Raw genomic sequence first — 24417 nt, 5'->3', positions numbered from 1 at the left:
GCGCATGCGCCTGGCGGGGGCGGTGCTGACGCGGGCTGCGAGGGCGGTGTTCGCGTCGCGCATGCGCGAGGCGGGACCTCGCGGGGCGCGGGAAAGAGGCAGAGCGCGCGCAGGTGTGAGGGGCGGCGACATCTGTGGGGTTGAAAGCGTCCGTCAGTCACCGACGGGCTCCGGCTTCACGTGGGCTCTCGGCCTGTGGAGTCCTCACTTTTCGGTGGTCGGCGTAGTGTCAGTGTGGGGCTTGTCACCGGGAGCGGGGTCTACAGCGCCCACCCTCAGGCCTTTCCATCTTTCACCTCCCGACTCGAGGCCTCCAGCCTTCTGTGAGGGCCAATTTGGCCATTTATTTTTTCTAAAAAGAGTAACGCGGATAATTCAAGCGACTTATTCCCAACTGATCCAGGCAGAGCTCGTTTCTGATAAGGACAGAGGGTCCTCAGCGACTTCTGTGGCCCAGGTCCGTTTTGGTTTGCCTCGCCCCCAAGGCTGGGAGAAACCGGCCTATGGCAGCTCTTTCTCCTCCAAGGACCCAGCTCTCCCCTTTAAAGTGGCACGATCTTGGCTCACTGCAACCTCTGCCTCCTGGGTTCAAGCGGTCCTTGTGCCACAGCCTCCTGAGTAGCTGGGATTACGGGTGTGTGCCACCGCACCTGACTAATTTTTTTTTTTTTTTGAGACAGAGTCTCGCTCTGTCGCCCAGGCTGGAGTGCAGTAGAGCGATCTCGGCTCACTGCAACCTCTGCCTCATGGGTTCAAGGAATTCTACTGTCTCAGCCTCCCGAGTAGCTGGGATTACAGGTGTGCGCCACGATGCCCAGGCTAATTTTTGTATTTTTAATAGAGAGGGGGTTTCACCATATTGGCCAGGCTGGTCTCCAGAGGCCCCTGGAGAGTCCTCAAGTGTCCTTGGAAGGGCCCCCAGATACCCCAGTCTGGAGGGAGGGGCTTCACACAGGCTGTTTCATCCTAGGGACCAGAGTCTGGGTCCCTGGGGCTATCTATAAGGACCCCCCAGGGCCCATTTGTCTTTCAGGTCCTGGGCATAAGATCTTCAGTTCGGAGGAGGTTTGAATTCCTACCTGGCCATGGCCCAAAGTGGCTGTGACTCTGTGTCCCATCCTGTGTCCCAGTGGGAGCCATCTGACCCCTGGGGCAGCCAAATGGGCTGAGGTGGAGGTGGGGGTAACCTCTGCTCTCAGCCAAAGCCACTGGATATAAACAGAGACAGAGACTGCTTATAATGATGAGAGATTTTGCTTGTTTTCAGATTTCTCAAGGGGAAGATAAAATGACTAAGAGGAAGAAGCTGCGGACCTCAGGTACGTTCATTCAAATGGACACTTGTTGATTTCTGCTTCTGCTTGTGGGAAGAATGTGGGCTTGTTTGTTGCAGATCTGGCTAACACGACTGCCCTAACCTCCTTAAAAGGAAGCAAGGATTGGCCGGGTGCGGTGGCTCACACCTGTAATCTCAGCACTTTGGGAGGCCGAGGCGGGCAGATCACAAGGTCAGGAGTTCAAGACCAGCCTGACCAACATGGTGAAACCCCGTCTCTACTAAAAATACAAAAATTAGCCAGGTGTTGTGGCACATGCCTGTAGTCCCACCTACTCGGGAGACTGAGGCAGGAGAATCGTTTGAACCTGGGAGTCCGATGTTGCAGTGAGTCAAGATGGTGCCACTGCACTCTAGCCTGGGCAACACAGCAAGACTCTGTCTCAAAAAAAAGAAAAAGACAAAAAGGATTTAATTCATGCTGGTAAGAAAAATAGAAGGCCGGGTGTGGTGGCTCACACCTGTAATCCTAGCACTTTGGGAGGCCGAGGTGGGCGGATCGCTTGAGTCCAGGAGTTCAAGACCAGCCCGGGCAACATAGCGAGATCCTGTCTCTACAATGTAAAGTAAGGAAATTAGCTGAGCGTGGTGGCAGGCACCTGTAGTCCCAGCTACTCAGGAGGTTGAGGCAGGAAGATTGCTTGAACTGGGAGGTGGAGGTTGCAGTGAATCCAGATCATACCACTGCACTCCATCCTGACTGATAGATTGAGGCCCTGTCTCAAAAAAAAAAAAGAAAGAAAGAAAAATAGAAATAACGGAGAGGGCATACAGGAAAAGTAAAAGTGAAAGTTTTCTGGAGCTTCTGCAAGCCTCTGGTGGGGTCCCACAGCTTACAGGAGGCCTCCCCGGGCTTCAGGGCAGCGGGACAGCCTCCCTGCAGAACCAGTCCCAGAGATGACCCCTGGAATAATGCTTGATGTACTACAAGGCCACCCGGTATGTGGCTGAGTGTTTTACTCTGGGGCCCAAAACCTGGGTTCATCCCAGTTCTGCTCACTGTGTGGTGGTGGATGATTTCCTCTGTGCCACAGTTTCCCCTTTTGTAAATTGGGGATAATAAAAGCCACTACCCTTTCCTTTAGAGCAGTGTTTCTCAACTAGGTGAGAGGAAGGGATTTTGACCTCCAGAGACAGCTGGCAGTGTTTGGAGACTTTATTTTTTTTTTTTTGGAGACCAAGTCTGACTCTGTCGTCCAGGCTGGAGTGCAGTAGCGAGATCTTGGCTCACTGCAGCCTCCACCTCCTGGGTTCAAGCGATTCTGCAGCCTCAGCCTCCTAAGTAGCTGGGACTACAGATGTGCACCACCACGCCTGCCTAATTTTTGTATTTTTAGTAGGGATAGGGTTTCACAATGTTGGCCAGGCTGGTCTCAAACTCCTGACCTCAGGTGATCTGCCTGCCTCAGCCTCCCAAAGTGCTGGGATTACAGGTGTGAGCCACCGCGCCCGGCCTAGAGACTTTTTTTGGTTTTCATAACTGGGGAAATTATACTGACATCTAGTGGGTGGAGGCCAGGGATGCTGCTCAAATATCCTACCATGCATAGGATGCCCCCCAGCCACAGAGAATGATCCAGCCCCAAATGTCCTCCAAGGTGAAGAATCCTGCCCTTAGAGCTCACATGTGGATTAGTATCTGTAAAGCACCCAGAACTGACCTAAGGTAGTACACAAATGTACACTGCTGTTAACAATTCTTCTTCCGGACTTTTAAGAAAACTTTTATTTTGAAGTAATCTGGGACTTAAAGAAAAGTTGCAAAAATAATTCAGAGAGTTCTAGCTACCCTTCTCCAAGCTTTCCCTAATGTTGACATCTAGCATAGCCATAGGACAGTGATCAACTGTAGAACAGCATGAAAAACAGGACAGGACTCTAACCTCGGTACACTGCTTCTAGACTTTTTTTTTTTTTTTTTTTTTGAGACGGAGTTTCACTCTTGTTGCCCAGGCTGGAGTGCAGTGGCGCGATCTCGGCTTACTGCAACCTCCACCTCCCAAGTTCAGGCGATTCTCCTGCCTCAGCCTCCCAAGTAGCTGGGATTACAGGCACCCGCCACCATGCTGAGCTAATTTTTGTATTTTTTTAGTAGAGTCAGGGTTTGGTCAGGCTGGTCTTGAACTCCCAACCTCAGGTGATCTGCCCGTCTTGGTGTCCCAAAGTGCTGGGATACAGGAGTGGGCCGCCGCGCCCAGCCCAGACTTTTTTGTTTTTGTTTTTGAGACAGAGTCTTGATCTTGTTGCCCAGGCTGGCGCGATCTCGGCTCACCGCAACCTCTGCCTCCCAGATTCAAGCAATTCTCCTGCCTCAGCCTCCCAAGTAACTGAGATTACAGGCATATGCCACCATGCCCAGCTAATTTTTTTGTATTTTTAGTAGAGATGGGGTTTCTCCATGTTGGTCAGGCTGGTCTCGAACTCCCAACCTCAGGTGATCCGCCCATCTCGGCCTCCCAAAGTGCTGGGATTACAGGCATGAGCCAGCGCTCCCGGCTCAGACTTTTTTTTAAGATGGTGTCTCACTCTGTTGCCTAGACTGGAGTGCAGTGGCACGATCTTGACTCACTGCAGCCTCCGCCTCCTGGTTTCAAGCAATTCTCTTGCGTCAGCCTCCTGAGTAGCTGGGATTACAGGTGTCTGCCACCACGCTCAGATAATTTTTGTATTTGTAGCAGAGATGGGGTTTCACCGTGTTGCCCAGGCTGATCTTGAACTCCTGGCCTCACATGATCTGCCCGCCTCAGCCAAAGTGCTGGGATTACTGGAGTGAGCCACCATACCTAGCTTTTTTTTTTATTTTTTTCGAGACAGAGTCTTGCTTTGTCGCCCAGGCTGGAGAGCAGTGGCACAATCATAGCTCGCTGCAGCCTCGACCTCCCCAGGCTCAGGTGATCTTCCCACCTCAGCCTCCGGAATAGCTGGGACTACAGGTGTGTGCCACCATGCCTGGCTAATTTTTGTATTTTTTGGAAGAGACGAGGCCTCACTATGTTGCCCAGGCTGGTCTTGAACTTCTGGGCTCCAGCAGTCCACCTGCCTTGACCTCCCAATGTGCTCAGAATTACAGGCATGAGCCACCATGCCTGGTCAGACTTTTTCTGTATATATACAGATACAGTGTTGAGCTTTTTTCTTTTTTTTTTTTTTTTGGAGACAGTCTCACTCTGTCACCCAGGCTGGAGTGCTGTGGCACGATTTTGGTTCACTGTAACCTCTGCCTCCTTGGTTCAAGTGATGCTCATGCCTCAGCCTCCTGAGTAGCTGGGATTACAGGTGCCTGCCACCATGCCTGGCAAATTTTTGCATTTTTAGTAGAGACGGGGTTTCACCATGTTGGCTAGGCTGCTCTCTAACTCCTGACTTCAAGTTATCTGCCTGCCTCAGCCTCCCAAAGATTACAGGCATGAGCCACTGTGCCTGGCCCAGATAAAATGTTTTTATTGGAAAATCGAATCATCACACTTACTGATCTGCAACCTCCATTTTTCACTTTGCAGTAGATCATGACCATGTTTACTTGTCAACATACCTATACAATTTCATCATTTAAAAAGAAAAACACCCCAAAATAGCCAGGCTTGGTGGTACGCACCTGTACTCCAGGCTACTTGGGAGGCCGAGGTGAAAGGATTGCCTGAGACCAGGAGTTCATGACCAGCCTGAGCAACATAATGTTACCCAGTCTCTAAAAAAAAAAAAAAATTTTAATTAACCGGTGTGGTGGCGCCTACCTGTAGTCCTGGCTACTTAGGAGATTGAGGCAGGAGGATGGCTTGAGCTGAGGAGTTCCAGGCTGCAGTGAGCTATGATTGCGCCTGCACTCCAGCCTGGGCCACAGAACGAAACCCTGTCTCTTAGAAAAAAAGAAAGATTGTTGGGCACGATGGCTCATGCCTGTAATCTGAGCACTTTGGGAGGCCGAGGCAGGTGGATGGATCATTTGAGGTCAGGGTTCGAGACCAACCTGGTCAACATGGTGAAACCCCATCTGTACTAAAAACACAAAAATTAGCCGGGCATGGTGGCATGTGTCTGTAATCCCAGCTACTTGGGAGGCTGAGACACGAGACTCGCTTGAGCCCAGGAGAGCTGAGATTGCACCACTGCACTCCAGCCTGGGCGACAGAGTGAGACTCTGTCTAAAAAAAAAAAAGGAACAAACCAAGTCAGAAAGACAAACTCCCAATATGATGTAGTAGAGTTCCATTTGCCTATCATTTTCTAAAGTAAGTTAAATTTCTTCAAAATTTTGAAATGACTTTTTAATTTAGTGGCTGATGAATTTAGGGAATGGTATGCATGTTTTTTCCCCCAAGATATGGGACAGGAGAGGAAATGATCAGCAGATTGAACATGTTTTGTGCAGAGATGAGCAACAGGCTGCTTGGAGGCATCAGAATTTCTCTGACCTTGGAGGGGGAAGCTGGGGACAGCCAGGCCCACCCACAGCAGGTCACTTGGGGCCTCTGTTGGCGGTAGACTCCCCAGCTCAGTGGACCTCTGGGCTGGCCCTGGAGAACCCTTTCTGTGTGTGCTGGAAGGGTGGAGAGAGAGGAGGAAAATTCTGGCAGGTGGTGAAAGAGGCCTTTTCCTTCCCAATGTCTTTAGTCTTTGGTGTCGAACATAAGATTCTGCCTTATTTTTTCTTAAATTAGTCCCATGTGGACAGATCACAGGAAGGAAAGAGAAGACTCTTCAATGCCATTGATATTTTTTTGCTTTTTATTCGGTACAAATGGCCATTCAGTCAGCCAAGTGAGCAAGTGTTTGAGAATCTCAAGAAACCAAATAAACAAAGCAGCTATATTTTGTCTTTTCTGGCAGACCACAAGGTCGTGTTTCTTTTGAGACAGAGTCTTGCTCTGTCACCCAGGCTGGAGTGCAGTGGTGCAGTCTTGGCTTACTGCAACCTCCGCCGCCTGGGTTCAAGTGATTCTCCTGCCTCAGCCTCCTGATTAGCTGGGACTACAGGTGCCCACCACCACACCTGGCTAATTTTTTGTATTTGTAGTAGAGACAGGGTTTCACCATGTTGGCCAGGCTGGTCTTGAACTCCTGACCTCAAGCAATCTGCCCACCTCACCCTCTCAAAGTGGTGAGATTACAGGCATGAGCCACTGCACCCGGACGGTTAGGAATGTGTTTCTATAAGCAATGTCCATCGGAGCTTTACTTGTGGTGGTACGTCCTTTGAGGTGGGCACCTGATGGGGCGGGGCAGGGCGAAGGGGAGATCAAAGGGTGCATTGCACTCAGTTCCTGCCCTGGAGATCCTCCAGCTCTAGTCAGGGGACAAAGGAAAATGCTTCTCTCAGCGAGAGCTAAGCAAATACACAGCAGTGGGATAAAGTTCTAAACGGGCACTCCCGAACTGTAACTGACAGAATTATAAGCAATTGGCTGTGCGCTATGGCTCACACCTGCATTCCCAGCACTTTGGGAGGCCAAGGCAGGCAGATCACTTGAGATCAGGAGTTCAAAACCAGTGTGGCCAACATGGTGAAAACCCGTCTCTACTGAAAATACAAAAAAATTAACCAGGCATGGTGGCTTGCACCTGTAGTCGCAGCCAATCAGGAGGCTGAGGCAGGAGAATTGCTTGAACCCAGGAGGCAGAGGTTACAGTGAGCTGAGATCATGCCACTGTACTCTAGCCTGGGCGACAGAGCGAGAGTCCATCTCAAAAAAAAAAGAAGAAGAAGAAGAATTAGAAGCAATTACAGGAAGATCGCTGTGGTTTAGTGGACGGCAAACAGCTGAATGAGGACTGATGCAGACCCTAGCAATTGGCGTCGAGGAAAGAGAGACTCATTCAGTAGGTTTACTTCACGATGTGTAAGTGTGTAATGTAGAGCTGAGATTGGAAAGAGTCCATCTGGGGGTTTGGATAGTGTTATTCTTTTTTTTTGAGATGGAGTTTCACTATTGTTGCCCAGGCTGGAGTGCAATGACGCGATATCAGCTCACCGCAACCTCCGCCTCCCGGGTTCAAGCGATTCTCCTGCCTCAGCCTCCTGAGTAGCTGAGATTACAGGCATGAGCCACCATGCCCGGCTAATTTTGTATTTTTAGTAGAGACAGGGTTTCTCCATGTTGGTCAGGCTGGTCTTAAACTCCCGACCTCAGGTGATCCGCCCGCCTCGGCCTCCCAAAGTGCTGGGATTACAGGCATGAACCACTGCGCCTGGTCCTGGATAGTGTTATTCTTTAGTGTTTTTTTTAGAGATAGGATCTAGCTCTGTTGCTGAGGCCAGAGTGTAGTGGCACAATCACGGCTTGCTGCAGCTTCAACCTCCAGGGCTCAAGCAATCCTCCTGCCTCAGCCTCCCGAGTAGCTGAGACTACAGGTGCATGCCACCACCCTCAGCTAATTTTTAAATGTTTTATAGAGGTGGGATCTCACTGTGTTACCCAAGTGAGATCCTGGACTCAAGTGATCCTACCCCCTCAGCCTCCTCAGTAGCTGGGACTGCAGGTGTGCACCACCACACCTGGCTGTTGGTTTGTCTTTTTGTTCTGCCTGCCTTGGCAGAAATCTACTACATAGTAGGCATTCAGTAAATGCTCAAGTATTCTTAAGTGTGCTGGTTCTGGAGTTGGACGGGGTGCCAGCCTTGGTTCCTGGGCCTCTGTGTGCCTTAACGTTTTCACCTCTCTGGGAACTTGCGGCCCTTGGGTGTCAATTCTCGCATCTTTCCTTTCCTTTTAATTTAATTTAATTATTTGGTTTTTTGAGATGGAATCTCACTCCCTTGCCCAGGCTGGAGTGCAGTGGCGCCATCTTGGCTCATTGCAACCTCAGCCCCCCGGATTCAAGCGATTCTCCTGCCTCAGCCTCCCAAGTAGCTGGGATTACAGGTGCCCACCACCATGCCCAGCTAATTTTTGCATTTTTAGTAGAGATGGGGTTTTCCATATTGCCCTTTTATTTATTTATTTTAATTTAAATGTTTAATTTAAATGTTTTTTTGAGACAGGCTCTAGTTCTGTTGCCCAGGCTGGAGTGCAGTGGCACAGTCTGGACTCACTGCAATCTCTTCCTCCGGGCTCAAGTCATCCTCCCCCTTCAGCCTCCCAAGTACGTGGGACTGCAGGCATGCACCACCATGTTTGGCTAATTTTCGTACTTTTTAGACAGGGTTTCGCCATGTTGCCCAGGCTGGTCTTGAACTGCTGAGCTTAAGCAATCCACCTGCCTCGGCCTCCCTAAGTCCTGGGATTACAGGCTGGCATCTTTCCTTGCTGGTGGCAAAGGCCAATATTTTAATCATGGACAAAGATAATATTGAATTGCTCAAGGTTACTTCTGTAAGGCAGGCATAACAGCAGCACCCTGCCTTGAGCTTTTATCTTAACACACACAAGTTCTTAGGACAGCATCTGGTGTGGAACTCACTAGAGTCAACCCTTATCATTTGTTCACTGAATACATGATTAGGTTGGGGCCAGGTTTGGGGAAGTCTTACAAGCCAGCCACTATTGAAAGTTTTGATGTGGCTGGGCACGGTGGCTCATGTCTGTAATCCCAGCACTTTGGGAGGCCGAGGCGGGCGGATCATGAGGTCAAGAGATCGAGACCATCCTGGCCAACATGGTGAAACCCCGTCTCTACTAAAAATACAAAAATTAGCTGGGCGTGGTGGTGCGTGCCTGTGGTCCCAGCTACTCAGGAGGCTGAGGCAGGAGAATCACTTGAACCCGGGAGGCAGAGGTTGCGGTGAGCAGAGATCGTGCCATTGCACTCCAGCCTGGTGACAGAGAGAGACTCTGTCTCAAAAAAAAAAAAAAAAGTTTCGATGTAAGGGAGTTTTCTTAATTCAAAAGATAGATTCTGGCGAGGCAAAGTGGTTCATGCCTGTAATTCCAGCACTTTGGGAGGCCGAGACAAGAGGATCACTTGAGCACCAGAGTTCACGACCAGCCTGGGCAACATATGAGACCCTGTCTCAACAAAACAAAAGCAAAAGAAAACTTAGCCAGGCATGGTGGCACACACCTTTTGTCCCAGCTACTTGAGTGGCCTGAGGTGGGAGGATGGCTTGAGCCTATGAGGTCAAGACTGCAGTGATCCACAGTTGCACCACCTCACTCTAGCCTGGGAGACAAAGCCAGACCCTGTCTCAAAAAAAGAAAAAATATATATATAGTATATATAATACATAAATACATATATATAAATACGTATGTATAAATACATATGTATAAATATATATATTTACATATTTGGCTGAGGCTGAATCCTGAGGTGGCGTGGCCTGGCTTTAGATCACATGGAACAACCTGGCAATATAATGGGATATATTATATATATAGTATATATTTAATAAATATATAATATATCATATATAAATATATAATATAATACAAGGATATAATTTTTATAATATATTAATATATCATAAATATATAATTTAAATAATATATTTTATAATTATAAATATGTAATATGTAAATACATTATAATTATATATTTTATATGTATGTGTATATTAAATATGAATATGTATGTATTTTATATATGATATATAATATATATTAATTTTTTTTGAGACAGAGTCTCGCTCTGTCAACCAGGCTGGAGTGCAGTAGCGCAATCTCAGCTCACTGCAACTTCCGCCTCCCAGGTTCAAGCGATTCTCCTGCCTCAGACTCCCAAGTAGCTGGGACTATAGGTGGGTGCCACCATGCCCGGCTAATTTTTGTATTTTCAGTAGAGACGGGGTTTTGCCATGTTGGCCAGGCTGGTCTTGAACTCCTGACCTTAGGTGATCCACCCGCCTCGGCCTCCCAAAGTGCTGGGATTATAGGCGTGAGCCACTGCGCTATATATACAAAGATGTCAACAAGCATCTTTAGCCTCTTAAATGCCGGAAGAAGACACATCGCAATTGCTTTCAGTGATGGGGAAGTTAGTGCAGAAATGCAAGGGGCCAGGACGTGGCCAAAGCATCACCTCTTCAGCACCCGGTGGCTGTGAGTCCCGGTTTTCCCAGGATGGCTATTTTGCAGATGTCTCAGCACATTAGAATGGTACATAATTTAGTCTTGTCTTTTCTTGGTGGTGTGCATTTATCCAGTCATGGATAATTTATTTATTGAGCACCAACAGTGTACAAGATGCTCTTACAGGCACTTGGGACCCCGCAGAGAGTGAAATGGATTCGGCCCCTTCTCGCGTGCAGCCTGGTTGTAGTGGGGGAGACCTGAGTTGTCAGCCATGAGCAGTGGCTGTATCCCCCACCCCTTCATCTTCCTCTGTCTCTAAAACAGGAGAGGCACTCTGTCCTCCAAAACTCCTAAAGAACCCAAGGCTAGGAGACTTCGATGGGGACCCCCAGAGTTCCATGTTGGGCTGTTTACATCACCCTGAGGAGCCAGAGGGCAAATTGGGACCTGTTCCCTCTACACAGCAGCACGGGGAGGAACCAGGAAAGGCCGTCTCCAGGTAGGTGGCTCTGAACATTCTGGCAGGTCTCCCCACTGACAGTCCACATAGCACAGCAGCTCAACAGACAGCAATGCTTTGGGAAAGAGACCCACAACCTATCCAGTGCTGTGACCCACTCCCTCCCAGAGCTCAGGGCCCTCGGATCTCGCTTCTCCTAGCTTTCCTCGCTGGTAAGAAGGGTTGATGTTTTAGCCGGGCATGGTGGCTAATGCCTGTAATCCCAACACTTTGGGAGGCCGAGGGGGGAAGATCACTTGAGGTCACGAGTTTGAGACAAGCCTGGCCAACACTGCAAAACCCCGTCTCTACTAAAAATACAAAAATTAGCTGGGTGTGGTGGCGCACCTGTAATCCCAGATACTCAGGAGGCTAAGGCAGGAGAATCGACTGAACCCAGGAAGCAGAGGTTGCAGTAAGCTGAGATCATGCCACTACGCTCCAGCATGGGCAACAGCGAGACTCCATCTAAAAAAAGAAAAAAAAGTTTTAACTGTGGGCAAAGATAACATTGCATTTTTCAGGGTTACAGAACTCATATTCTGTCTGCTGGTCAAACCCATCCTTCTTCCACATTCCTCCTCTTCCTTAATCAAGAAGGGAACAAAGGAATTGTTGTTATGTGAGCTAACGACCAATAAAAAAAGAAAAGCAATCAGGGCTGAGTGCAGTGGCTCATGCCTGTAATCCCAGCACACTGGGAGGCTGAGGCAAGAGGGTCGCTTCAGCCCAGGAGTTCAAGAGGAGCCTGTGTAACATAACAAGGATGACCCCGTATCTACAAGAAATAAAATAATTAGCCAAAACAAAACGATATACATATCCTTATTTATTTATTTATTTGAGACAGGGTCTTTCTCTGTCACCTAGGCTGGAGTGCAGTGGCGCAATCTCGGCTCACTGCAACCTCCACCTCCCGGGTTCAAGCGATTCTCCTGCCTCAGCCTCCTGAGTAGCTGGGATGAAAGGCACCCACCACCACACCCAACTATAGCTGGGATGAAAGGCGCCCGCCACCACACCCAACTATAGCTGGGATGAAAGGCGCCCGCCACCACACCCAACTAATTTTTGTATTTTTAGTAGAGACGGGGTTTCACCATGTTGGCCAGGCTGGTCTCGAACTCCTGACTTAAGGTGATCCGCCCGCCTCGGCCTCCCAAAGTGCTGGGATTACAGGCGTGAGCCACCATGCCTGGCACTTATTTGTTTAAATACAACCCTAAGTTTCACTAGTTTTTAAAGACACTATGTTTCTTGCATCCACAATTTCCTTTCCCTAGAATGTGCCGTGTCAGGGCTGGAGTGTCCGTCCAAATGAGAATATCCCTATTCCCAGTTCAGAAGGCAATTCCTGGGATTATAAATGTAACAAAGTCACACTGTTAAGGCAGTGTATTCTCCAGGTGGGACTCTGCACCCTCCTTGACAGTTAAATGTTCTCAGGTCACTGCTTCTCCATCCCCATCCCACTCTTTCAAAGCAGGTTTTCCAGGGCCTTCCATCTAGCAGACATTTTTTTTTTTTGAGATAGGGTCTTGCTCTGTCACCCAGGCTGGAGTGCAGTGGCGTGATCATAGCTCATTGCAGCCTGAACTCCCCTGGCTCAGATGATCCTGACATTTCAGCCTCTCAAGTAGCTGGGACCACAGGCACACATCACCACGTCCAGCTAATTTTTAAATTTTTTGTAGAAAAGGGGTCTCACTATGTTGCTCAGGCTGGTCTCAAACTCCTGGGCATCCACCCACCTCAGCTTCCCACAGTGCTGGGATTAAAGGGATGAGCCACCACGCCCAGCCTAGGAGACTCTTAGCACTGGTTTCCTGTTGGATTTTGTTTTGCGTTTGTCTCGATAGGTGAGTGACAACCTAGGAGGATTTCAGATCCCCCTCGTTTGTTTGTTTGTTTTTGACACAGAACCTTGTTCTCTCACCTAGGCTGGAATGCAGTAGCACAATCTTGGCTCACTGCAAACACCATCTCCTGAGTTCAAGCCATTCTGCCTCAGCCTCCCAAGTAGCTGGGATTACAGGCGTGCGCCACCACATCCAGCTAATTTTTGTATTTTTAGTAGAGATACGGTTTCACCATGTTCCCCAGGTTGGTCTCGAACTCCTGGCCTCGGTGATCTGCCCGCCTCAGCCACCCAAAGTGCTGGAATTACAGGTGTGAGCCACCGCACCCGGGCAGATCTCCTTCAGTTTTATCTTTTCCTACATAGCTCCCCTGTTGAGGAAACAGGATCTCCCTGCCGGCTCCTCCGTCAACCAGAAAAGGAGCCAGCTCCCATTCCTCCTTCCCAGGTGAGCTCGTCCTGTGGCCTCGTGAATATAGAAGCACCACTGCCTCCCTTAAAGTTCCGGCTCTGTGTCTCCCTTCTTTGTCACCAATTGCTCACTCATGGTCTACAGGGGCTGGAGGGAATGTGCCCAGAGGGCAAGGGTGGAGTTCTCTCAAGGCTACAAGAAAGGAGCAGGTTTGGGGTTGCTTTTTTCCTGAGACCTCATTCCTCTCTTATCTTTATTGCTGCTTTGTTCTTGTATCCGGTTTACAGAACTCATTCGGGAGGTTTGTTCCCCAGTTTGCAAAATCCAGGAAGACAGTGACAAGAAAAGAAGAGATAAAGGATGAGGACCGTGGGAGTGGGGCCTTTAGCCTGGTAAGGCTCTAAAATCAGCCAGGCTGAGCCCAGCGCAGGTGCAGCCTCCTGGCCCAGCCTCGGCAGCCCCATTTAACCCTGGAGTTCTTTGGCAATGGTGAGGCCTGCACCTCTCCACCTGCCGTTTTCAGTACATTGCGCTATGGATGTGTGTTGAGTATGCAACAATTCTTTATTTTATTTTTTTTCTTTTTTTTGAGACAGAGTTTCACTCTTGTCACCCAGGCTGGAGTGCGATGGTGCCATCTTGGCACACTGCAACCTCTGCCCCACTGGGTTCAAGCAATTCTCCCACCTCAGCCTCCCAAGTAGCTGGGATAACAGACGCCTGCCCACCGCGCCCAGCTAATTTTTGTATTTTTAGTAGAGACGGGGTTTCACCATGTTGGCCAGCCTGGTCTTGAACTCCTGACCTCAGGTGATCTGCCCGCCTCAGCCACCCAAAGTGCTGGGATTACAGGCATGAGCCACCGCACACGGCCTTAGCACAATTTTTAAAAAAACACAAAATGGTACAGAGTGAAGTTCCGGTATTCTCTGTTTTAGCTTCACCGAGTGGTAACACCATGCATAACTATAATCCATCACCAAAACTAGGCAATTGGCCAGGTGCAGTGGCTCATGCCTATGATCCCAACACTTTGGGAGACTTCCCTTGACCAGCCTGAGCAACATGGCAAGACTCTGTCTCTACAATAATTTTTTTTTTTTTGAGATGGAGTCTTGCTTATCGCCCAGGCTGGAGTGCAGTGGTGTGATCTCGGCTCACTGCAGCCTCCACCTCCTGGGTTCAAGTGATGCTCCTGCCTCAGCCTCCCCAGTAGCTGGGACTACAGGTGCACACCACCACACGTGGCTTATTTTTGTATTTTTATTAGAATAGGGGTTTCACCCTGTTGGCCAGGCTGGTCTCGAACTCCCAACTTCAAATGATCCGCCTGCCTCGGCCTCTCAAAGTGCTGGGATTACAGGCATGAGCCACTGCGTCCAGGCTACAATAATTGTTTTAAAACTTGGCCAGGTGCAGTGGCTCCCACCTGTAATCCCAGCACTTTGGGAGGCCGAGGCAGGAGGATCACTTGAGCCAGGCATTCAAGACCAGCCTGGGCAACATGGCACAACGCCATCTCTACCAAAAAAACCACAAAACTTAGCCAGTTGTGGTGTGTACCTGTAGTCCCAGCTACTTAGGAGGCTGAGGTGGGAGGGTCATCTGAATCTAGGAAGGTCAAAACTACAGTGAGCCGTGATCACACCGCTGCACTCCAGCCTGGACGAAAGAGTGAGACCCTGTCTCAAAATTATGAAAAATAAATAATAAAAATAATAATAGCCGCTGGGTGCAGTGGCTCATGCCTTTAATCCCAGCACTTTGGGAGGCCGAGACGGGCAGTTCACCTGAGGTCTGTAGTTTGAGACCAGCCTGGTCAACATGGAGAAACTCTGTCTCTACTAAGTATACAAAATTAGCCGGGCATGGTGGCACGAGCCTGTAATCCCAGCTACTCGGGAGGCTGAGGCAGGAGAATTGCGTGAACCCGGGAGGTGGGGGTTGCGGTGAGCCAAGATCGCACCATTGCACTCCAGCCTGGGCAACAAGAGTGAAACTCTGTCTAATAATAATAATAATAATAATAATAATAATAATAATAATAATAAACAGGAAATTGACATTGGTGTGGTCTGAATGCCACCTTGATTTTCATATCCCTGATCTGATTGAGTACCTGGTGCTGGTGGAGAGAAGAGCTTGGTGGAAGGAGAGGTTTCTGTGCTTCCAGATCCCCCTCCAGTCGCCGGCCCTGGTACTGATGCCTATTTCCATGCATGATGGCCAGTGCCAATATCTGAGTCTTTGAACAGGGTGGTGACAACTATTAGATTGGTGCAAAAGTAAGTGCAGTTTTTGCCACTAATTTTTTTGTGTGTATGAGACAGAGTCTTACTCTGTCGTCCAGGCTGGAGTGCAGTCCTATCTCGGCTCACTGCAACCTCCGCCTCCCGGGTTCAAACAATTCTCCTGCCTCAGCCTCCTGAGTAGTTGGGACTACAGTCAACTGCCACCACGCCTGGCTAATTTTTGTATTTGTTTAGTAGGGATGGGGTTTCACCATTTTGGCCAGGCTGATCTTGAACTCCTGACCTCAAGTGATCCGCCCACCTCGGCCTCCCAAAGTGCTGGGATTACAGGCATGAGCCATCACGCCTGGCCAATTTTTGCCATTAAAAGTAATGACAAAACCCGCAATTACTTTTACACCAACCTAATAGAAAACTCTTCGGAGAACTTGGTTATCAAAGGCCCCGGGGCTGAGTCTTTTTCTGTCCACAGGAAACAATCGCAGAGTCCAGCGCCCAGAGTCCAGGATGCCAGCTGCTAGTGGAGACCCTGGGGGTCCCCCTCCAGGAGGCCACGGAGCTGGGGGACCCAACGCAGGCAGACAGTGCCCGCCCTGAGCAGAGCAGCCAGAGCCCTGTGCAGGCGGTGCCCGGCAGTGGGGATTCTCAGCCTGATGACCCTCCAGACAGGGGGACGGGGTTGTCCGCCTCACAGAGGGCCAGCCAAGACCACCTGTCAGAACAAGGGGCCGATGACAGCAAGCCTGAGACAGACAGGGTTCCAGGTGATGGTGGCCAAAAGGAACACCTACCAAGCATTGATTCTGAAGGGAAGAAGCCAGACAGAGGAGCCCCCCAGGAGGGAGGGGCCCAAAGGACAGCAGGGGCTGGCCTTTCTGGAGGGCCCCAGGAGGAGGGAGACGGTGTCCCCTGTACCCCAGCATCAGCTCCTACCTCAGGCCCTGCTCCAGGACTGGGCCCTGCCTCTTGGTGCCTGGAACCCGGGTCTGTGGCCCAGGGTTCCCCTGACCCCCAGCAGACCCCCAGCAGGATGGGTAGGGAAGGGGAAGGGACTCACAGCAGCCTGGGATGCTCCTCCCTCGGGATGATTGTCATCGCAGACCTGAGCACAGGCCCCACTGAGCTGGAAGAGAGGGCTCTGGAGGTGGCTGGGCCCGATGGGCAGGCCAGTGCCATATCACCTGCCTCTCCCAGGAGGAAGGCCACTGATGGAGGCCACAGGAGGGCCTTGCCAGGCTGCACCTCGCTCACTGGGGAAACCACAGGAGAAAGTGGGGAGGCAGGGCAGGATGGCAAGCCCCCCGGCGATGTCCTAGTGGGCCCTACAGCCTCCCTGGCTCTGGCACCCGGGAGCGGAGAGTCCATGATGGGTGCTGGAGATTCCGGTCATGCATCCCCGGACACAGGTCCATGTGTCAATCAGAAGCAGGAGCCAGGTCCTGCTCAAGAGGAAGCCGAGTTAGGTGGCCAGAACCTCGAACGAGACCTCGAGGGGCTCCGTGTGTCCCCGCAAGCCTCTGTTGTGCTGGAACACAGAGAAATAGCAGACGACCCTCTCCAGGAGCCCGGGGCTCAGCAGGGCATTCCAGACACCACCTCAGAGCTGGCAGGGCAGCGAGACCACCTGCCTCATTCTGCAGACCAGGGCACCTGGGCAGACTCTTTAGCTGTGGAACTCGACTTCCTGCTGGACAGCCAGATACAGGATGCCCTGGACGCCTCTGACTTCGAAGCCCCACCTGAGCAGGTGAGAGCTGCCCTGAGTGACAGACATACCTGCCCAGGGCAGGCACCCAACCTCCACAAGCCCCCTCCTCACTCGGTGCAGCGGCGGAGGGGGAGCTGGGGCTCAGGGCTTACCATTTACACAGCCAACGACTATAGGAGTCCGAGTTGCAGCTCTACTGGGTGTGGAGTCGGTGGTTTTCCAGAAAGTGTAGACCTGCCTTTCGGTGGTTGTCGACATATCTAGGGATGGTGACACACAGCTCCTTTCTCAGCCGGGCCCCCCACATTGAACTGGAGTCCCCAGGAGTGCCAGCCCCTGGCAGCTTCTGCTTCAGTGCCTGACCCTGGCCGTGGGGTCCCAGGGGATGTATTGAGGCGGGTAGACACAGATGGAGAGAAGCTGGGCCTGGGGATGGCTTTATACCTGGGCCTGGGGAGGGGGCTTCACTCCCAAGCTGCAAAAGAGCCTTTGCCCATCTCCTTAGGGTCCTCTGGGGGTCCTGATATGATTCTTTTCCAAACATACATAAGTCATTTTGTTTTTCTGCCAGAACGTGTAAGGGCTTTGCCTCCTTCAGGGATCTGCCCGCCCCACCGGCTGCCCGGATGTGGCCTCTTCTGGCTCCAGAGCCGGTGCCAGCCGTTGGCGTTCATTCTCCTGTCTGGGCAGATGGCAGCCTTGCTTCAGCCCTGCCCCCCAGGGAAAGAGCGACCTCCCTAGCCGTTGGCACACCTGAGCCTGGGCTGAGGGCATCACAGTCACGCCCAGGGAGGTAGGCAGTTCTCTGTCCACACACTGGGTGTGGCAGTGAAGACTCTGGAGGAGTTCGTGCGCCTGCTAGAGGTGAGGCAGGTGGGAGGGGAGGAGGCCAGGCTGGCACCCAGGTCATGCCCCAGCCGCCGCGTCCTGGAACGCAGAGTCGAATTTGCTTTTCAAATGTCAGCCTCTGTTTCTTTGGCTGTCCCTGTGTTGAGATGTTAAAAAAAAAATTCATGGCCAGGCACAGTGGCTCCCACCTGTAATCTCAGCGCTTTGGGAGACCGAGGCAGGAGAGCAGGACCAGCCTGGCCAACATGGTGAAGCCCCATCTCTACCAAAATACAAAAATTAGCTGGGCATGGTGGCATGTGCCTCTAATCCCAGCTACTCCGGAGGCTGAGGCAGAAGAATCACTTGAACCCGGGAGACTGAGGTTGCAGTGAGCCAAGATCGCGCCACTGCACTCCAGCCTGGGCAAGAGAGCAAGACTCTCTCAAGAAAAGAAAAAATTAGCCAGGCATGGGGATGCATGGCTGCAGTCCCAGCTACTTGGGAGGCTGAGGCAGGAGAATCACTTGAGCCCAGGAGGTTGAGGTTGCAGTGAGCCGAGATTACACCACTGCACTCCAGCCTGGGTGCCGAACACCCTGTCTCAAAAAAAAAAAAGTGAGTCACAGTGCGGTTCAGTGGTAGAGGCTGAACACGAGCATGTGGGAAAGGCAGGAGTTCTGGTGCTGGGCACAGCTGAAATTTTATGAGAGCTTCATGCCTTGCAAAATGCAAATCCCTCGCTTGAGAGAAGAGCCGCCTCCATTGCCTCCAGTCTGTGGTCTCGTGAGTGGTGGCTTGGAGAGAAGGCTGGGAAATGGTTAAGGTGTTTGGGGCCAGGTGTGCCTAGGTGGCATCCAGCAGGTGAAGCCCCTAGCCCTCCTAAATGGGCTGCCAAACTGCAAGCTTGGAAAAAGACCCTGAAATCCAGACTTGGGGGGATCCAGACAGACAGCCAGGCTGGTCAAACCCGACCAGCATTAGCAGCCTTTCTTTCCCCAGCCAGGGGAGGAGGCACCGCCCTGACAGCACTGCCAGGGCCTGGGCGTGTTTGGTTTTGACACGAGGCGTTCCCCAGCAAGTTGAGGCGACCCAGGCAAGGAACACATTCCCGTGGGAAGGTTCCGGGTGGCTCCCGGCAGGAAGGCCGAGGCCCATGTCTCCCAACATGGGCAGGGGCACGGGGAACAGCAAAGATGGATCGAGAGGGCCGTCTCAGCACCTCCTCCTGACCTCACTGTGGCCACACACTGTGCTAGAGGAGGGGACTCAGAGGTGACACAGCAGAGACAGAGCTTTCAAACCTCAAACCAAGGTCTCGTCATGGGAGGGTTTGGTGTTACTTTCTCATAGATCCTTTGCACTCACTCTTGGAGTGATGGAGCTTCTGCAATCTGCATATGGAGTCATTTAATTTAAATTTTAGAGACAGGGCCTTGCTCTGTCGCCCAGGCTGGAGTGCAGTGGCACAATCACAGCTCACTGCAGCCTCAACCTCCTGGGCTCAAGCAGTTGATCCTCCTGCCTCAGCCTCCCAAGTAGCTAGGACCACAGGTGCGTGCCACCATGCCCAGCTAATTTTTTTTTTTTTTTTTTTTTTTGTACAGACAGGGTCTCGCCGTGTTGCCCAGGCTGGTCTGGAACTCTTGGCCTCAAACAATCCTCCCACCTCAGCCTTACAAAGTGCTGGGATTACAGGTGTCCCCAGCCTGGCTCATTGCCCCTTTTCTGAGGGACATCATAGGTCACCACTGTAATGGAGCTTGACATTTTCCATGGAAATTAAACCACCATTGACGCTTAGAAGCTTAAGCGCCTTGGAGTTACCAGGCTTTCCCCTGTATTCACTGGGAGTTTTCCCCTCGTGTTATATTTGCAAACTCCTTTCCTAACGGGATGTCTGTGGCTCATTCAGCCAAGGTAGACGACTCCACTTCACCGCAGTTGCCCCCGCTTTGTGTTTTCTCTGTACCCGTAAAGACAGTGAGGGGCATGCAGGAGACTGCAGTGGTGTCAGGGCCAGAGATCATGGCACAGTGGTGCCCCCACTGCCCAGATCAGCCTGTGGGAGGCCCGGACCTAGGAGCGGACACCAGGGTTGGCTGTGGCCTTTCTCTTTCCAAGGGGAAAGGACGGGCGCAGCCCAGGCTGGTAGCCTTGGGTCTACCCATCGTGGATTTCCTCCCCGTTACCGCTCTTCCTCTGCAGGAGTCCCAGCCAGCCCCGATGTGACCTGCTGTGGCCGCGGTGAAGCCAAAGGCATCAGCGTGACTTCTGGTTCCCCTGTGCAGAGCTTGCCCGACCCGGGCCTCGACCACTCACACCTTGTGCTCTCTTTCCAGCTCTTTCCTTCGGGGAACAAGCCGGGCCCTTGCTGGCCGGGCCCCAGCTCACGTGCCAATGGAGACCCTGTTGCAGTGGCCAAGGCCCAGCCAAGGTAGGTGTGGCGTGGGTGAGAAGTGGCTCCAGGACCCTCACAAATTTTACCAAGGAGGGTGACAGATGGAGGAGACAGACCCCAGTTCTCCCTCCCTGGGCCTCGACTTCCTCAGTCCAGCAGGGGAGCTGAGCCCTGTCTTTCAAACTGTATACATTCCCCTGCTCCCCGAAAGCAGAGAATGGGCGACAGTGACCAGTGATCGACACCCAACCCAGCATCTCCCCACCCAGAAGCTCCCCAGGAGCCCTGGGACAGTGCCTCCGGCTCTGTGGGCTGTTTCTCTCTGGCAAGAGGGGCCAAAGCTTCCTCCTGAGTCCCTGGGAAGGGGAGGGGACCCAGACAGGGCTCAGAACTGTTGGCTGAGACCATCTTGGAGCCGTTCCTAGCTCTGGCACCAGGCGGGCACCCGAGTGAGTCTAACCTGCCCTCACCTCCTCCCCTCCCCACTTGGCTCTTGCCCTAGGCGAACCACCTCCTCCCTCCCGCAGGCCACCAGTGAGCCATCCTCCAGCCTGCTGTGTGTGAGGAGGGCACCCTCTCCCCCGCACCATGCCCGGGGTCTCCGCAGCCTGTCCCCTCTTCCCATGCCCTCCCACAGCCCTCCTCGAAGCCAGCGTTGGGTGGCTGCCCTCTCTGTTACCTGGCACTTGAACCTGCCTCTCTGCAGAGGCGGCAGCTTATCAATTATTTATGGCCAAGTTTCTGTTTCTGTCTGGCAGGGGTGGAGGAGGGTTTGGGACTCAGCCCTTGGCTGTGTGTGGCCCCCACACCCTCCTCCTCCTTCTCCTCCCCTAGCAGAGGGCGGCTCTGTCCGTGCCTCCTGCCCTCACTCCCTGTGACTTGTACCTGCTGTGCCACTGGCCACCTCCCTTAGCCACACACACAGCCTGCACGTGGACCAGAGGCAGTTCATCAGAGCGGCCCACTGTGGTTTGAGTGAAGAGCCGGGAGGGTTCACATCTGAATCTCCGACAGCGTCCCAGGGCCAATGCAGCTCCCCTCCCCACCGCCCTGGATGTCTGGAAGCTCCCAGAGGGCCCCGGGTCTGGTTTGGTGGCTTGAGGCTGAATGACACACATAAGAGGCTAAGACCCAGGGGCTGCCAGACACCTCAGGGTGACCAAGGCAGGAGCAGCAGGACAGCAGTTTCCATAGTGACAGCCCCGGAGGTGCTGTGAAGCCTGGGGCATGGGCGGGTTTAGGGCGGGTGGCCCCCACTTACCCGCCTGGCCACCTGTACTGCCCGTGTCTGAGAGCGGCACCTGTTCTGTGGGGTGGGGGAGGTGTTCTGTGGCTCCTTGGCTCTTCTGTGATTTTTTTTTTTTTTTTTTTTTTGAGACACAGTCTTACTCCCATCACCCAGGCTGGAGTGCAGTGGCGCAACCTCAGCTCACTGCAGCCTCGATCTCCCAGGCTCGCATGATTCTCCCACTTCAGCCCCCTAAGTAGCTGGGACTACAGGTACCTGCCACCACACCCAGCTAATTTTGTATATTTTTTTTAGAGATGGGATTTTGCCGTGTTGCCCAGGCTGGTCTCAAACTCCTGGATTCAAGTAATCCACCTGCCTCAGCCTCACAAAGTGGTGGAATTACAGGCATGAGCCATCGTGCCTGGCAGGATATTTTTTAGATAGAGTCTTGCTCTGTTGCCCAGGCTGGTGTGCAGGATCATAGCTTACTGTAGCCTCCATCTCCCAGGCTCAACTGATCCTCCCACTTCATCCTCCTGAGTAGCTGGGACTACAGGCGCGCACCAGTATGCCTGGCTAATTTTGTATTATTTGTAGAGATGGGGGTCTCACTACATTGCCGAGGCTGGTCTTGAATTCCTGGGTTCAAGCCATCCTCCCGCCTTGACCTCCCAAACCTTCCAAGGATATGAATGCCATCTGGGCCGGCTTTTCTAGCACTGCCCTGGGTGCTGGGGAGGCAGTGTGGGACAAAACACAGAGTTGAATGCTACTGGGGGATTCGGGGTGTGGGGACATGAGAGACAGCAGATTAGATAGTCAGATGGCAGAGTGTTGGGGAAAAAAAGGCAGCGGAGAAGGGGTTAAAATGTAAGGAGGAATCAGAGAAGCCACCACCCACCACCAGGAGGAGACATTTGGGAAAGAACATTCCAGAATCCTGAGAGGTGCTCAAGGAATAGCCAGAAGTCTAGTGTGGCTAGAGCAGAGGGGAGGGGAGAAGCGGGGGATGAGGGGAGGGCACGGGGCAGGCAGGTGGTGCACAGCTGTGGGAGGAGAGGGCTTGCCTCTGAGCTAGGTTTCCAAGTTCACAGCCCCCAGTGCCTGTGGGGGACAAGCCACAGGGGCAGGAGCTAGGGAGGCGGTGGCAGCAGCGTCCTGAGAGGGCAGGGCAGGTAGGGGAGAAGCGGTTGGGTTCTGGGCCTGCTGGGCAGTGGAGCCAGCTGGGTTGGCCATCAGGGTTCTGTTGTGAACAGAGGAGGACAGGCTGGACACCTGGAAAAGATGGCGCGAGGCCCTGCGGAAGCCCCTCCCACTGGAGAGCTCTGGTAGTCCAGTGAGGTCTGGACACTCTCAATTTCCTTCCCTGCTGGCCAGGACCTTCGTGGGGATCCAGGCCTCTGAGGCCTCCAGGATGGAGGATGCCACCAACGTCGTGCGTGGCCTCATCGTTGAGCTCTCCAACCTGAAGTAAGGGGTGGGCTTGGACTCACGGCACAGGGGCTGCGGGAGGCCAGTGGGGACTCAGAGGAGCAGGGAGGGACTGAAGTGTGAAGCCCCTAGGTGGGCAGCGAGGGTCAGGCACCTCACTGCTGCTGGGTCCTCACCGTGGCCCCCCTCCCCCGTCCTTTGCAGAACACAGGCTCTGAAGAAAGGCTGGAACAGGCCCAGCCTGTGCTGCAACAGGCCCTTTCTGGTTATGTGCACGTGTGTGAGCCGTGTGTGTGCACCTGAGTCATTGGTGACCATGTGGCTGTGAGGCGCGGCCCCCTCTTGTCACCTGGTGACCACTGAGCCCCACACGCATGCCTGTGTTTCCCCCACAGCCGGCTGATCATGGGCACCCACCGGGACCTGGAAGCTTTCAAGCGCCTTAACTACCGGAAGACAAAGCCGGGAGGCAAAGCCCCCCTGCCTTACCCTTCCAAGGGGCCTGGGAATATCCCTCGAGGGGACCCACCCTGGAGGGAGTTGTAGGCCACTTTGAGGTCTGTGTTTCCTTTGCCACCCAGCCCCCATGTCTGCAGACCTCCTCCAAGATGCTCCAGGGGGTCCTAGTGGACCCTACAAACCTCCCTTCAGTTGCCCGGAAGTTGGTCTTCCATGGACAACACAAAGGAGGCCATGAGGTCCTGGCCTCACCTGGCCAGGGTCAAGGTCATTTGCCACCCTTGGCTTCAGGGAGGGAAACTGTGTCTCCCACAGCCCCAGTGACTTCAAGCGGGCCTGGGCTCCAGGAAGCTGGCCACCTCCGAGCAGGGCCCATCCTGTCCGGATTTGCAAATTTTAGGGTCCTGAGCCAAGTATGGATGGTTCAGAATTTGTTTCTTTCCTGGAGGAGAAGAGAGCTCCCTTTGTTTTCTTTCTCCCCATTTCCATTTTATTTCTTCTGGGAAGACCCATAATAAATGATTCTGTAGAGGCCCCGTGACCTGCTGTTTGGGGCTGAGGCTTCAGTTCCTTCACCTTCCGCCCACAAACCTCTCTACCCACTTCCTCCTCCTCGCCCTCTACGAGTTTTATGCCTCAGCTTCCCTGGGAAAGCAAGGCGGGGGCGAATCTCCAGGGGTGGGTGACTGTGTGCCCACATCTGTGTGCAGGCTCTTGAGCATACACGCGGGTCGAAGCCTAAGAGACGCCCTGGGCGATCATGCAGCTGCAGGGTGAGTCCTGCGCTCAGGTGGCTTGGCCCATCCTCCAGGACAAGCTGCCTGTGGGCCCCAGACAGGAAGGAGGCCATCCCAGGAGGTTATGGATGCAAACATGGCTGAAGTCGTGGCATTTCTCATCCCACGCAAGCCTCTCGAGCCAGATGACAGTCCTGTTAGCAACCACAGGGGCTGCTGTCATCCCCAGTTTACAGAAAACAATGCCTCTGTGAAATCTGTCACTGAAAGGCTGACTGGACCTTCGACATCATGAAGCACTCTGTGACTCCTGCACC

General features: G+C 52.5%; 1 protein-coding gene across 7 annotated transcripts; it reads left to right on the top strand.

Annotated features, from left to right (window-relative positions):
- The first annotated feature begins 43 nt into the window (after nucleotides 1–43).
- BRME1 (break repair meiotic recombinase recruitment factor 1) lies at nucleotides 44–23905 on the top strand. 7 transcript variants are annotated; one of them, XM_055371932.2, is made up of 9 exons: nucleotides 44–113; nucleotides 1268–1319; nucleotides 10609–10783; nucleotides 13008–13089; nucleotides 13341–13445; nucleotides 15778–17052; nucleotides 20184–20278; nucleotides 22851–22943; nucleotides 23300–23905. In XM_055371932.2, exons 2-9 carry the CDS (start codon nucleotides 1289–1291, stop codon nucleotides 23448–23450), a joined length of 2007 nt encoding a protein of 668 aa, XP_055227907.1. In that variant the 5' UTR covers nucleotides 44–113; nucleotides 1268–1288; the 3' UTR covers nucleotides 23451–23905. The 7 variants fall into 7 exon arrangements, with proteins under 7 accessions (XP_055227907.1, XP_055227904.2, XP_055227909.1 ...); XM_055371929.2 differs by having other exon boundaries at nucleotides 44–457; XM_055371934.2 differs by lacking the exons at nucleotides 22851–22943; nucleotides 23300–23905 and adding an exon at nucleotides 21080–22450 and having other exon boundaries at nucleotides 51–113.
- Nucleotides 23906–24417: the final 512 nt, after the last annotated feature.

The sequence above is a fragment of the Gorilla gorilla genome, chromosome 20, assembly GCF_029281585.2.
Source record: "Gorilla gorilla gorilla isolate KB3781 chromosome 20, NHGRI_mGorGor1-v2.1_pri, whole genome shotgun sequence".
NCBI lineage: Eukaryota > Metazoa > Chordata > Mammalia > Primates > Hominidae > Gorilla > Gorilla gorilla.
The sequence above is the reverse complement of the archived record's forward strand: the minus strand, read 5'-3'. Positions and strand labels throughout refer to the sequence as shown.